Below are 15,133 nucleotides of genomic sequence, written 5' to 3'. Positions count from 1 at the left end.
TCAACTCTCTGTGACCCCATGGACTTCAGTACGCCAGGCTTCCCTGTCCATCACCAACTCCCAGAGCTTTTCAAACTCATGTCCATCAAGTCATTGATGCCACCCAATGATGTCATCCTCTGTCGTCCCCTTCTCCTCCTGTCTTCAACCTTTCCCAGCATCAGGGTCTTTTCCAATAAGTCAGAGCACATCAGTCTATCAAAGTATTGGAGCTTCAGCTTCAGCATCAGTTCATCCAATGAATATTCAGGACTTATTTCGTTTAGGATGGACTGGTTTGATCTCCTTGCAGTGCAAGGGACTCTCGAGAGTCTTCTCCAGCACCATGGTTCAAAAGCATCAGTTCTTCTGTGCTCAACTTTCTTTATGGTTCAACTCTCACATCCATCGATGACTACTGGAAAAACCATAGCTTTAACTAGACAGACCTTTGTCAGCAAAGTAATGTCTCTACTTTCTAATATGCTGTCTAGGTGGGTTATAGCTTTTCTTCCAAGGAGCAAGTGTCTTTTAATTTCTGGCTACAGTCACCATTAGCAGAGATTTTGGAGCCCATAGAAAATAAAGTCTGTCAGTTTCCATTGTTTCCCCATTTATTTGCCATGAAGTGATGGGACAGGATGCCATGATCTTGATTTTTTGAATGTTGAATTTTAAGCCAGCTTTTTCAGTCTCTTTCACTGTCATCAGGAGGCTCTTTAGTTTCTCTTTGCTTTCTGCCATAAGGTTGGTGTCATCTGCATATATGAGGTTATTGATATTTTTCTTTGCAAACTTTTTTTTTGCACATTTTAAAATAATTATTTATTTTTTAATTGAAGGATCATTGCTTTACAGAATTTCATTGTTTTCTGTGAAACATCAGCATGAATCAGCCGTAGGCGTACATATGTCCCCTCTCTTGAACCTTCCTTGCACCTCTCCCCCAATCCCATCCTGCTAGGTTGATAAAAGCCCCATTTGAATTCCCTGAGACATACAGAAAATTCCCATTGGCTATCTATTTCACATATGATAATGTAAGTTTCCATGTTGCTCTCTCCATCCATCTCAGCTTCTCTTCCCCTCTCCCTATGTCCATAAGTCTGTTCTCTGTGTCTGTTTCTCCATTGCTGCCTTGAAAATAAGTTCATCAGTACCATCTTTCTAGATTCCATATATGTGTGTTGGTATACAATATTTATCTTTCTCTTTCTGACTCACTTCACTCTGTATAATAAGCTCTAGGTCCATCCACCTCACTAGAACTGACTCAGATACATTCCTTTTTATGGCTAAGTAATATTCCATTGTGTATATATACCACAACTTCTTTATCCATTCATCTTTTGGTGGACACCTAAGTTGCTTACTAGCTATTGTAAATATATTCTATTGTAAACATATTGTAAATATGTTCTATTGTAAATAGTGCTGCAATGAACATTGGAGTACATGTGTATTTTTCAATTTTGGTTTCCTCAGGGTATATGCCTAGGAGTGGGATTGCTGGATCATATGGTGGGTTTATTCCTAGAGTTTTAGGAATCTCCATACTGTCTTCCATAGTGGCCGTATCAATTTACATTCCCACCAACAGTGCAAGAGTGTTCCCTTTTCTCCATTCCCTCTCCAGCATTTATTGTTTGTAGACTTTTTGATGCTGGCCATTCTGACCAGTGTGAGGTGATATCTCATTGTAATTTTAATTTGCATTTCTCTAATAATGAGCATCTTTACAAGAACTGACAAAGGATTAATTTCCAAAATATACAAGCATCTCATACAACTCAATACCAGAAAATCAAACAACCCAATCAAAAAGTAGGGAAAAGACCTAAACAGACAGTTCTCTAAAGACTACAGATGGCTCCCTGCAATCTTGATCTCACCTTGTGCTTCATCCAGTCTAGCATTTTGCATGATGTATTCTGCATATAAGTTAAATAAGCAAGGTGACAATACACAGCCTTGATGTATTCCTTTCTCAAATTGGAACCAGTCTTTTGTTCCATGTCCAGTTCTAACTGTTGCTTCTAGACCTGCATATAGATTTCTCAGGAGGCAGGGAAGGCAGTCTGGTATTCCCATCTCTTGAAGAATTTTCCAGTTTGTTGTGATCCACACAGTCCAAGGTTTTGGCGTAGACAATGAAGCAGAAGTGGATGTTTTTCTGGAATTCACTTGCTTTTTCTGTGATCCAACAGATATTGGCAATTTGATCTCTGGTTCCTCTGCCTTTTCGAAATCCAGCTTGAACATCTGGAAGTTCATGGTTCACTTTATTTGTAACCCTTCTAGACAATGTATTATTTTTACTTGTGCATTTTAATTTAGTTTGCAATTAAACCACACAAAATAGTATTGCTATGATTATATAGGCTTCATTTAGTTCACTTTATATCTATATTTAGCCTTTTTGGTTGTTCTTTATTTCCTTTCATTTTTTGAAAATCTTCTAGATTTATTGCTTCTTTCTAAGGAATATCCTTTCACGATTCCTTTCTTATAGTCTTTTGTTGATAGATTATCTTGATTTTTATTTCTCTGAAAATGTCTTTATTTCACCTTTACTGAAGGATATTTTTTTAAATTTTATATTGGAGTATAGTTGATTAACACTGTTGTATTAGTTTCAGGTGTACAGCAAAGTGATTCAGTTACACATGTACTGAATGTTGGTATTAGTGTCATCCAGCACTTAGAAAATATTAACACTATTTCATTATCTTTTTGCTCCCTTACTTTCTGATGAGAAATCATCTGTTAATTTTATTGTTACTTCTTTGAAGGTATTTTTTACTTTTTCTGCTGGCTTCTTTTAATATATTCTCTTACATCTGTTTTCCTGTAGCTTTACTTCAGTGTACTCAGCTTTGTGTGTGTATGTGTGTGTGTGTTTTAAAATTTGTTCTCTTGGGATTTGTATCTTGATGTCTTTCTTAAGATAAATTCTCAGACATTAACTTTTTAAATATTTTTCTCCTTTTTTCTTCTCTCTTTTTACAGATCCAATTATACATTGTTCTTACTCTGTTCTTTTTTTTTTTTTTTCTTTTTTATGTTGCTCCATCTTTTTGGTTTTCTGTGCTTCTCTCAAGATGCTTTTGTCTTCCAATTCCATAATTCTCTCTGGAATAATTTATAATCTTAGTAAATACTTTGTTATGGTTAATTTTTGGTTATTTTACTTTTTAGTTAAAAATCTTCCACTTGGTTCTTGTAATGCTTTCTAGTTGTCTGCTGACATTTTCAATCTTGTATTTTATTTTCTTGAGCCTAGTAAGCATATTTTAAGTTGCAGTCTGATAGCTATTTTTTCTGGATTTCTTGTTGATTTGTTTTTATTTCCTGTTATTTCTCTTGTGTTTTGATCCCAGTGATTTTTTTCCCTATATCCCTGGTTGATTTTCATTAAATGTCAGATTTTGTATATAAAAATTTTAGAAATGATTAAAAACCTTTTATGAAGATATTTTCCTTTAGACAAGGTTTATGTTTGTTTTAGAAGATTTCTAAAGGGCACTTGGAATTCTAGACCAACTTAATTCAGACAAGATTTGGGATGATTCAGATTTAAGCCTAAATTCTTAGTTGACTGTCTTAGTCCTTTTGGGCTGGTACAGCAAAATACCCTAGACTGGGTGGCTTATAAATAATAGAAGTTAATTTTTCATAGTTCTGGAAGCTGGAAAATCCCAGATCAAGGAGTCAGCAGATTTGGTGAGGGTCCCCTTTCAGTTCATAGATGACTGTCTTCTCTGTTTCCCCCTGTGGCAGAAAGGGTAAGGACATTCTCTGGGGTCTTTTGGTCACCAGTGGCACTAATGGGCACTAATCCCATTAATTAAGCCTTAGTCCTAATAACCTCATAAAGGCCCTAACTCTAAATATCACACTTGGGGGGGTAGAATTTCAACTTATTCATTTTGAGGGGATGCAGACATTCAGTACATAGCATGGGTTATCTATTTTTAGTTTGCTCTTATGGTTTATCCTCTCAAGATTCAGCCTAAGGCCTAGCTACTTTACAGGCCATTGTCTCTTACCTGCAGACCTCCCTTCTCATCTCTTCCCAAGGTCATGATACTCCAATTTTTGTAACTCTACTTCATGAGCTTACAAAAAGTTATACTCTGCTTCTTACCCTCTTAGCTACCTCTGTCAGAACTTTCAGATACCCAAAAAGAGAAGGAGCCTCAAATACCAGGCTCCAGTTCAGTCGCTCAGTCGTGTCTGACTCTTTGCGACCCCATGAATCGCAGCACGCCAGGCCTCCCTGTCCATCACCATCTCTTGGAGGTCACTCAGACTCAAGTCCATCGAGTCTGTGATGCCATCCAGCCATCTCATCCTCGTTTGTCCCCTTCTCCTCCTGCCCCCAATCCCTCTCAGCATCAGAGTCTTTTCCAATGAGTCAACTCTTCTCATGAGGTGGCCAAAGTACTGGAGTCTCAGCTTCAGCATCATTCCTTCCAAAGAAATCCCAGGGCTGCTCTCCTTCAGAATGGACTGGTTGGATCTCCTTGCAGTCCAAGGGACTCTCAAGAGTCTTCTCCAACACCACAGTTCAAAAGCATCGATTCTTCGGTGCTCAGCCTTCTTCACAGTCCAACTCTCACATCCATACATGACCACTGGAAAAGCCATAGCCCTGACTAGATGGACCTTAGTCGGCAAAGTAAGGTCTCTGCTTTTGAATATACTGTCTAGGTTGGTCATAACTTTTCTTCCAAGAAGTAAGTGTCTTTTAATCTCATGGCTGCAATCACCATCTGCAGTGATTTTGGAGCCCCCAAAAATAAAGTCTGACACTGTTTCCCCTGTTTCCCCATCTATTTCCCATGAAGTGATGGGACCGGATCTTCCATAATCTTTGTTTTCTGAATGTTGAGCTTTAAGCCAACTTTTTCACTCTCCTCTTTCACTTTCATCAAGAGGCTTTTTAGCTCCTCTTCACTTTTCTGCCATAAAGGTGGTGTCATCTGCATATCTGAGGTTATTGATATTTCTCCCGGCAATCTTGATTCCAGCTTGTGTTTCTTCCAGTCCAGCGTTTCTCATGATGTACTCTGCATATAAGTTAAATAAGCAGGGTGACAATATACAGCCTTGATACTCCTTTTCCAATTTGGAACCAATCTGTTGTTCCATGTCCAGTTCTAACTGTTGCTTCCTGACCTGCATACAGATTTCTCAAGAGGCAGGTCAGGTGGTCTGATATTCCCATCTCTTTCGGAATTTTCCACAGTTTATTGTGATCCACACAGTCAAAGGCTTTGACATAGTCAATAAAGCAGAAATAGATGTTTTTCTGGAACTCTCTTGCTTTTTCCATGATCCAGTGGATTACTTCTCTGTATTTATTTCTTATACTGCGTTTCAGATTTGTAATTTGTATACTGTCTTCTTAGGTCTCTACTGCCTTAAGCAGATTTTTTAGGTGTCTACCTTTTCAAGTTGATTTGAATAAGAAGTTTGCTTTTGAACCATTAATCTCTCATATTACCCTGCTATGTTCTGTTAAGAGCCTTTGTACATCCTGTTTGTCCTGCTTAAATCTCTAGTTTCTCACTCCCCCTGACTCTCATGGGCTTCCCTGGTGGTTCAGACACTAAAGCATCTGTGTGCAGTGCAGGAGATCCAGGTTCAATCCCTGGGTTGGGAAGATCCCCTGGAGAAGGAAATGGCAACCCACTCCAGTACTCTTGCCTGGAAAATCCTATGGATGGAGGAGCCTGGTAGGCTGCAGTCCATGGGGTCTCAGAGTCAGACATGACTGAGCAACTTCTGTCTTTTCTTTCTCTTTCCTAACTCCTGGTTTACAGTTATTCATGCTATGGGTTAAGTCCTAAAGAGATCTCTTCTTCAGACTTTGCTGACTCCCTGACTGGATTATCTTGTTATAATACTCTTACAGCACAACCTGAATGCCTCTGTTGTAGTTGTAGTTTGTAAATGTTTGTTTCTTTATTTTATTTAATGTTTGCCTTTTCAACACAATGTCAGATCATTGAGGAAAATCTCTGTATCAGTTATTTTTTTCCTTATTACAGCCCCAATTTATGAGTCATAAGGAATATTTACTATTTCTTCATAAATTGGGCATATAGTTATTGAGTTAAATGACTGAGATTTCCCTCGGTTGAAAGTAACAGAATTTAAAGGAAGAAAAAGATTTGTCTCATTCATGGGTTCTTAGAAGGGAGAAAGGATGTAATTTATATTTTATTCTTATTTCTATAAATTTATTATAAAGTATTTCAGACATATTAAAAGTCTAAAGAGTTGTATAATATACCCAGCTGTGCCCATCGCTCTGTTTAAGAAGAAAACTTAATTTATATTTATAAAAATATATGAGAAGAACAGAAATATGCCTCTGTAAATATAGTCAACTGATCTTTAACAAAGGAGCAAAGACAATACTGTAGAACAAAGATATTATAGATTCTTCAGTAAATGGTACTAGAGCAACTGGACATACACATTCAAAAAAGAATGAATCTAGATACAGACCATATACCTTTCACAAAAATTAAAACTCCTAATGGATCATATATTTTTTTGGAATGTGTTAGACTTAATTATCCTGTGATTTGATGTCTATATTAAAAGAAATACAATGTAGAAAGTTATGGTGACTACAGAAAACCAAATATGAAACATCTCAGAAGTCCCTCAAAGTCATGTTAGTTAGTTTGATAGATGACTTTTCAGCAGCAATAGTGGAAGCTAAATGATAGTGGGATATCTGTAATAGCCTGAAAGAAAACAACTTCTAACCACAAATTCTACACTAAGCAAAAAATATTTTGTAAGAATGATTGTACAATAGACCTTTAAACACACAGTTGAAAGTGTGTGCCACCAGTCAGCTTACCAAAGGAAATTCTAAAGAATATATTTCAGGCAGAAGGAGAATGAAGATCATAGATGCAAAAGTGATAGTAGAAAAATGAAAGTCATTTTGTATGAATAAATATAAATGAGCATTGATTGCTTAAAAAGGTAATTATGAAAGTTAAAAAATACACAGAGTTAGACTAACAGCAACATAGCAGGAGTAATGAAAAAGGGATTTTTATAAGGTGTTAACATTAAACTTTGATAAGTTAAAAGGATACATGTAATATTTTCAAGGGTAACTGCTAAAAAAAATACAATTTGAGCATAAAAACTCCAAACCAGTACAGGGAAAACATTTGGAATAATTCTTTTTAATAAATTCAAAGCAGGACAAAGTAGATAGAGGTAGATGTAGATTCAGAAGTAATTCTCATTAAATATAAGTGGATTAACTTCCAATTAAAAGATAAACATTGTCAGACTGGATTTATAAACCCTAATCAAGTAGTTTTAAGACTTAGATATAAGTGTTGGGAAAAAATGTTCACATCATGCTCATGTCATGACATGACAAAATGCTCCTGTCATATTGATAAAACTTAACTAGGAAGACAGTAGTTTCCAGTTTGCTGCTAAGTCGCTTCAGTCATGTCCGACTCTGTGCGACCCCACAGACGGCAGCCCACCAGACTCCCCCATCACTGGGATTCTCCAGGCAAGAACACTGGAGTGGGTTGCCATTTCCTTCTCCATTGCATGAAAGTGAAAAGTGAAAGTGAAGTTGCTCAGTCTTATCTGACTCTTAGCGACCCCGTGGACTGCAGCCTACCAGGCTCCTCCGTCCATAGTATTTTCCAGGCAAGAGTACTGGAGTGGGGTGCCACTGCCTTCTCCGAGTTTCCAGTTTGAACAGATCTAATAGTATAGCCTCAAAGTAAATAAAGACCAACTGTAACCAACTGCAGTGGGAGATTTAACACCCCTTTCTCAGTAGTTATAGAACAACCATAAAATCAATAAGGATATAGAAGTTTAGGACAAAAGGATTATCACATTTTTACATGGACATATATAAAATGCTTAATCAACACCTTCCAACTACAAAATTATTTCATTTGATCATATTTTAAGCCACAAATTCAGTCCCAAATTTCAAAGCATTGAACCATAATCATTATGTTTTCTGATCACTCTACAGTTAAATTTTAGCTAGAAAGCAGTTAACAGAAAGACAACTAGAATATTGCCTTGTGTTTGGAAATTAAATTTATTTCTCAGGAACACCTGGGTAAAGAGGAAAGCATATCAGAAATTAGAAAATGTTTTCTATTGAATTATAAAACTATTATAGAACAAAAGTTGTGGGATGCAGCTGTAGTAGTACTTAGAGGGAAATATATACTCTTAAATGTATATTCTATCAGCTTCCCTCATGACTCAATTGGTTAAGAATCCATTTGCAATGCAGGAGACTGCCTGCAATATAGTAGATACAAGTTTGATCCTTGGGTTGGGAAGATCCCCTGGAGGATGAAATGGGAACCCACTCCAATATTCTTGCCTGGAAAATTCCATGGATAGAGGAACCTGGTGGGGTACAGTCCATAGGGTCACAAGAGTCGGACACAATTTAGCAAGTAAACCACCACCACCGATGGATCATAGATATAACTGGAAAATGCAAAACTATAAAACTCCTAGACGTTAGCACAGGAGAAAAATCTAGATGATCTTGGGCATGGTGATATGTTTTTAGAGACAACAAGAAAACACCATAGTTGTTTTTGAAAGAAACTATGGAAGAAATAATTGATAAGCTGAAGCTGATAGGTTAAAAACTTCTGCTCTGTGAAAGGAAAAATCAAGAGAATTAGAAGACCAGCCACAGACCAGATGAAGATATTTGCAAAAGACACACATGATAAAGGACTATTATCTAAAATATGCCAATAATGCTTAAAATTCAATGATAAGAAAACAAACAACCTAGTTAAAAAATGGGTCAAAAGCCTTAATAGACACCTCACCAAAGATATACAGGTGGCAAATAAGCACGTGAAAAGATACTTCACATTGTATTATCACTAGAGAAATGAAAATTGAAACAATGAGATTGCTGTACATTCCTTAGAATTGCCAAAATCTGGAACAGTGACAACATGAAATGCTAGTGAGGATACAGAGCAACAGGAACTCTCACTTGTTGCTGGTGAGAATGCAGAATGGTGCAGACACTTTGGAAGACAGTTTGGTGGGTTTTTTCCAAAAGCTAGTGCATCCTTTCCATATGATTGGACAATACTGCTCCTTGCTTTTTATGCAAAGAATTGGAAATTTATGTCTACACAAAATTCTGCATATGGATATTTATAGCAGCTCTATTCATAATTGCCAAAACTTGAAAGCAGTTATGTCTTTCAGTAGGTGAAGGAGTAAACTGTGGAATATCCAGACAATGGGATATTACTCAGCAATAGAAATGAGCTATCAAGCCATAAAAACACATAGGGGAACCTTAAATGCATATTAGTAAGCAAAAGAAGCCAATCTGAAAGGCTACATATTGTGTGATTTCAAGTACATGACATTCTGGAAAAGGCAAAAAGTGATTGTGGTGGTGGTGGATTGTGGGGAGGGGAGAGGTAAATAACCAGAGAACAAAGGGACAGGGCAGTGAAAAATACTCTGTATGGTTTTGTAACGATGGATAATGTCATATAGGACTTCCCTGTAGCTCAAACGGTAAAGAATCTGCCTGCACTGCAGGAGACCAGGGTTCGATCACTGGGTTGGGAAGTTCCTCTGGAAAAAGGAATGGCATTCCACTCCAATATTCTTGCTTGGAGAATTCCGTGGACACAGAAGCCTGGTAGGCTACAGTCCATGGGGTCACAGAGTCGGACATGACTGAACAGCTAACACACAATGTCATTATTCAGTTCAGTTGTTTAGTCGCTCAGTCGTGTCCGACTCTTTGTGACCCCATGAATCGCAGCACGCCAGGCCTCCCTGTCCATCACCATCTCCCAGAGTTCACTCAGACTCACGTCCGTCGAGTCAGTGATGCCATCCAGCCATCTCATCCTCTGTCGTCCCCTTCTCCTCCTGCCCCCGATCCCTCCCAGCATCAGAGTCTTTTCCAATGAGTCAACTCTTCGCATGAGGTGGCCAAAGTACTAGAGTTTCAGCTTCAGCATCATTCCTTCCAAAGAAATCCCAGGGCTGATCTCCTTCAGAATGGACTGGTTGGATGTCCTTGCAGTCCAAGGGACTCTCAAGAGTCTTCTCCAACACCACAGTTCAAAAGCATCAAACATTTGTCTAAACGCACTGAGTGTACATTACTAAGAGTGAACCCTAAGATAAACTACAGCCTTTGGGCGATCATGATGTATTGGTGTAGGTTCATGCTTGTTTTAAAAAATGTGCCATTCCTGTGAATGATAGACGGGGAGGCTATGCATGCTTAGGGGCAGGGGATATATAGAGGCAATCCGTGTCCCTCTCTCTCAATTTTGTTGTAAACCTAAACAAAAGTACTCTAAAAAATTAAGGCCTTAATATCAGGAAAAAGCCTAGAAAAGATCAATTTCTACTACAGATTAATAAATCTATATGATAAAGAGCAACCAAAAATACACACAGTATACTAAAGTATAAACATAGATGTAGTCTACTGAACAAGTACTTTGGCTTTTATGTACTTCTGTGGTAGGGTAGTTATTATTTATTATAAATTTATTTAAGGAAACTTTTCTTTAATCTTTCAGATGATACAGCATTGTTTGAGTTGATTCAGCTAGTTCCACCAGGTACTGTATTGTGTTTTGATAAGGTAATTGGCATGTGAACCCATTTTAATGAAATACTTTTCAAAAATGTCATCTTTTCCACTTTTTGCCATGTTAGGAGCAATGTTGAGTTTCTAGCATTGGTCCACTGTGTGTAAAATGTCAGTAGGCCAAAATAATATATACAGAAAGATGGACATAAATTATATGTGAACACGTTGTTCTAAAATTGAATAAATAATCATAATCGAAAGTGAAAAATAACCCGGTATCATCCTAGCATATTTTGTGACATTCATAAGAATTAACATCTTAAAAGTTCTTGTGATTTTTCTAAAACAGTATGCTTTTACTGATAAAGTAGTTCCTTATCTTTGTTTTTGTGTATTGGCTGTTATTAGAAATGTAGGGGAATTAAAACTGTACCTAAGCAGGATAGATCCCTGTGGTAGGTACAGTTAAAACCTGAAGGATAGTTATATTTATGTTATTGATTTCTATGATTATAGAAGAATCTATCTTAAGTCTTTATTTTATGTGAGTCACAGGAGGCTATATTTTGTTGAAAGCTAGTAATGTAAAATTTTTGAGTGTCACATATATACCTAATTCTGGTAACCACAAATTCTAAAAAATGTCTATATTTTTTTCAGTGTGCAATCTAATGTCTTATAATGGCAGGTAGAAAAGATTGGAAGATAGAAAAATAAATTATGGAGATGGTAATTAAGTTTTAGATGTGTAAATATTATGCCAGTTTTATATGTTTAAAGTGGTATTTTTTTCCCTAGGAATTCATAGGTACATAAAAAATTTTCATGAATATCCCCTTTCTACAAAAGGGGAGAGAGAATCAGTAGTATGTATGACATTTCTTATGAGGAAATATGTTAATTCATTTAACATAACTTTATTTTAATTTTTTTCCTTTTATAGAAAAAAATTAAAAGCATGACCCTGAAGCAGGTATTTCATTAAGGCATCAGGCATTATATATTTGTACTTGATGATATTGTTTCTAAATAGCATATTTTGTTATAATTTGAATCATAGGATATCTTTCTTGTAGTGGGTGAAACATTGTCTACATATGACGAGAATACACGAGATTTCATGTTCCCGGGTCCAAATCAACTTTCTGGACACCATGATTCAAACCGCCAGGTTACCATGAGGAGGATTTCTGGCCTTCGAGTAAGTGCTTACTATTTTCTGAATCAAATTGTGATGCAGGATCATTGCCAAAAACTACCACATAGCCCTTAGTACCTGAAATGTGAAGAACTAATTCAAAGTTTAATTCTGTTTAAAACATAATTGTGTTATGAAATTATGCTAATTTTCACTTCAGTCATGTCCAACTCTGTGATGCTATGAACTATAGCCTACCAGGCTCCTCTGTCCATGGGATTCTTCAGATAAGACCACCAGAGTGGACTGCCATGTGCTCCTCCAGGGGATCTTCCCATCCTAGGGATTGAACCAGCTTCTCCTGAGACTCCTGCATTGTAGACAGATTCTCTCCCTCTGAGCCACTGGGGGAGCCCTATGAATTTATGATGTTATTGTAAACGTATTGAAACCTAAATGAAAATAATTTACCAGACTGCATGCATCTACTTTCCAAAATTAACAAGTATTATTTTACCTTATATTCTTCAGATGTCTCTCCTCTCCTCCTTATCTCCCCTCCCCACTGGCCTGTCTCCTTGTCTCTCTTCTCTTTATTTTTCTCTCAAAAAAAAATGACCAATAAACATTTGAAAAGGTACATAATCCCATTAGCATTTAGGAAAGTTCAAATTTAAACAGACAATTTCATTTTTATATTTTCATTTTAGCTATAAGACTGGTAAAATTTAATAAATCTGAAAAATACCAAAAGTGTGGAAAAGTGGAAATGTATATGTTTGTACATCATGTAAAGTGGAACAACCATAATTCAGGATTATCTAGTAAAGGCAAAGATTCTCATAGCACTGATCTTCTAGGTATATATCTTTGAGATATATTCTGTCTGACATACTAAAAGAACCTTCTTAGGAATGTTCATTTGTAGCATTATTCATGATAATGGAAAATGGAAATAATTTAAATGTCCATTAGTAGGAGTTTTTTGTTGTTCAGTCGCTCAGCCGTGTCCAGCTGTTTGAGACCCCATGGACCAGGCTTCCCTGTCTTTCACCAACTCCCAGAGTTTGTTCAAATTCATGTCTGTTGAGTTGGAGGAGTTTAGATAGAATAATTATTATATGTTCATGTAATGGAAATATGTATTCATACACCTAAAAGTGAAACTGCATTAGGTGATAGCCGACTCTCATCTTTTCCTAACAACCTTTTCAATATTCACTGGATGATTTAATCATATTTTTATTCCTGAAAATACTTTCTGTTAAGAGAGACTGAGTGAGGCCCCTGCTGTTTCAAAGAAGAAAAAAGTAAAAGTTGTCTAAGTGAAGTTTTTCTATACTTTTTTTTGCTAACTTTATAAAGTAAGGAAATTAGCATGATGTATGGAATGCAAAAGTAGGAAGTCAAGAAACACCTGGAGTAACAGGCAAATTTGGCCGTGGAATGCTGAATGAAACAGGGCAAAGACTAATAGAGTTTTGCCAAGAAAATGCACTGGTCATAGCAAACATCCTCTTCCAACAACACAAGAGAAGACTCTACCCATGGGCATCACCAGATGGTCAACACCGAAATCAGATTGATTATATTCTTTGCAGCCAAAGATGGAGAAGCTCTATACAGTCAACAAACGCAAGACCAGGAGCTGACTGTGGCTGAGATCATGAACTCCTTATTACCAAATTAAGACTCAATTGAAGAAAGTAGGGAAAACCACCAGACCATTCAGGTATGACCTAAATCAAATCCATTATGATTATACAGTGGAAGTGAGAAATAGATTTAAGGGCCTAAATCTGATAGATAGAGTGCCTGATGAACTATGGAATGAGGTTTGTGACATTGTACAGGAGACAGGGATCAAGACCATCCCCATGGAAAAGAAATGCAAAAAAGCAACATGGCTGTCTGGAGAGGCCTTACAAATAGCTGTGAAAAGAAGAGAAGCGAAAAGCAAAGGAGAAAAGGAAAGATATACCCATTTGAATGCAGAGTTCCAGAGAATAGCAAGAAGAGATAAGAAAGCCTTCTTCAGCAATCAATGCAAAGAAATAGAGGAAAAGAACAGAATGGGAAAGACTAGAGATCTCTTCAAGAAAATTAGAGATACCAAAGGAATATTTCATGCAAAGATGGGCTCAAAAAAGGGAAGAAATGGTCTGGACCTAACAGAAGCAGAAGATATTAAGAAGAAGTGGCAAGAATACACAGAAGAACTGTACAAAAAAGATCTTCATGACCCAGATAATCATGATGATGTGATCACTAATCTAGAGCCAGACATCCTGGAATGTGAAGTCAGGTGGGCCTTGGAAAGCATCACTACAAACAAAGCTAGTGGAGGTGATGGAGTTCCAGTTGAGCTGTTTCAAATCCTGAAAGATGATGCTGTGAAAGTGCTGCACTCAATATGCCAGCAAATTTGGAAAACTCAGCAGTGGCCACAGGACTGGAAAAGGTCAGTTTTTGTTCCAATTCCAAAGAAAGGCAATGCCAAAGAATGCTCAGACTACTGCACGATTGCACTCATCTCACATGCTAGTAAAGTAATGCTCAAAATTCTCCAAGCCAGGCTTCAGCAATATGTGAACCGTGAACTTCCAGATGTTCAAGCTGGTTTTAGAAAAGGCAGAGGAACCAGTGATAAAATTGCCAACATCCACTGGATCATGGAAAAAGCAAGAGAGTTCCAGAAAAACATCTATTTCTGCTTTATTGTCTATGCCAAAGCCTTTGACTGTGTGGCTCACAATAAACTATGGAAAATTCTGAAAGAGATGGGAATCCCAGACCACCTGACCTGCCTCTTGAGAAATCTGTATGCAGGTCAGGAAGCAACAGTTAGAACTGGACATGGAACAACAGACTGGTTCCAAATAGGAAAAGGAGTACATCAAGGCTGTATATTGTCACCCTGCTTATTTAACTTCTATGCAGAGTACATCATGAGAAACACTGGACTGGAAGAAACACAAGCTGGAATCAAGATTGCCAGGAGAAATACAATAACCTCAGATATGCAGATGACACCACCCTTATGGCAGAAAGTGAAGAGGAACTAAGAAGCCTCTTGATGAAAGTGAAAGTGGAGAGTGAAAAAGTTGGCCTAAAGATCAACATTCAGAAAACGAAGATCATGGCATCCGGTCCCATCACTTCATGGGAAATAGATGGGGAAACAGTGGAAACAGTGTCCGACTTTATTTTGGGGAGCTCCAGAATCACTGCAGTTGGTGACTGCAGCCATGAAATTAAAAGACACTTACTCCTTGGAAGAAAAGTTATGACCAACCTAGATAGTATATTCAAAAGCAGAGACATTACTTTGCCGACTAAGGTCCGTCTAGTCGAGGCTATTGTTTTCCAGTGGTCATGTATGG

At 37.3% G+C, this 15,133-nt stretch overlaps 1 protein-coding gene across 2 annotated transcripts in view; it reads left to right on the top strand.

Moving 5' to 3' along the window:
* SPATA6 (spermatogenesis associated 6) overlaps positions 1-15,133 on the top strand; it is a 167,716-nt gene that overhangs the window by 58,196 nt on the left and 94,387 nt on the right. For both annotated transcript variants that reach the window (XM_018043965.1, XM_005678448.3), the window contains exons 4-5: positions 10,599-10,640; positions 11,689-11,813. In XM_018043965.1, the coding sequence (XP_017899454.1) occupies positions 10,599-10,640; positions 11,689-11,813 (167 nt within the window). The remainder of the gene's footprint in view (positions 1-10,598; positions 10,641-11,688; positions 11,814-15,133) is intronic.

The sequence above is a fragment of the Capra hircus genome, chromosome 3 (assembly GCF_001704415.2).
Source record: "Capra hircus breed San Clemente chromosome 3, ASM170441v1, whole genome shotgun sequence".
Taxonomy (NCBI): Eukaryota; Metazoa; Chordata; class Mammalia; order Artiodactyla; family Bovidae; genus Capra; species Capra hircus.
This window is presented reverse-complemented; position numbering and strand designations above follow the sequence as displayed.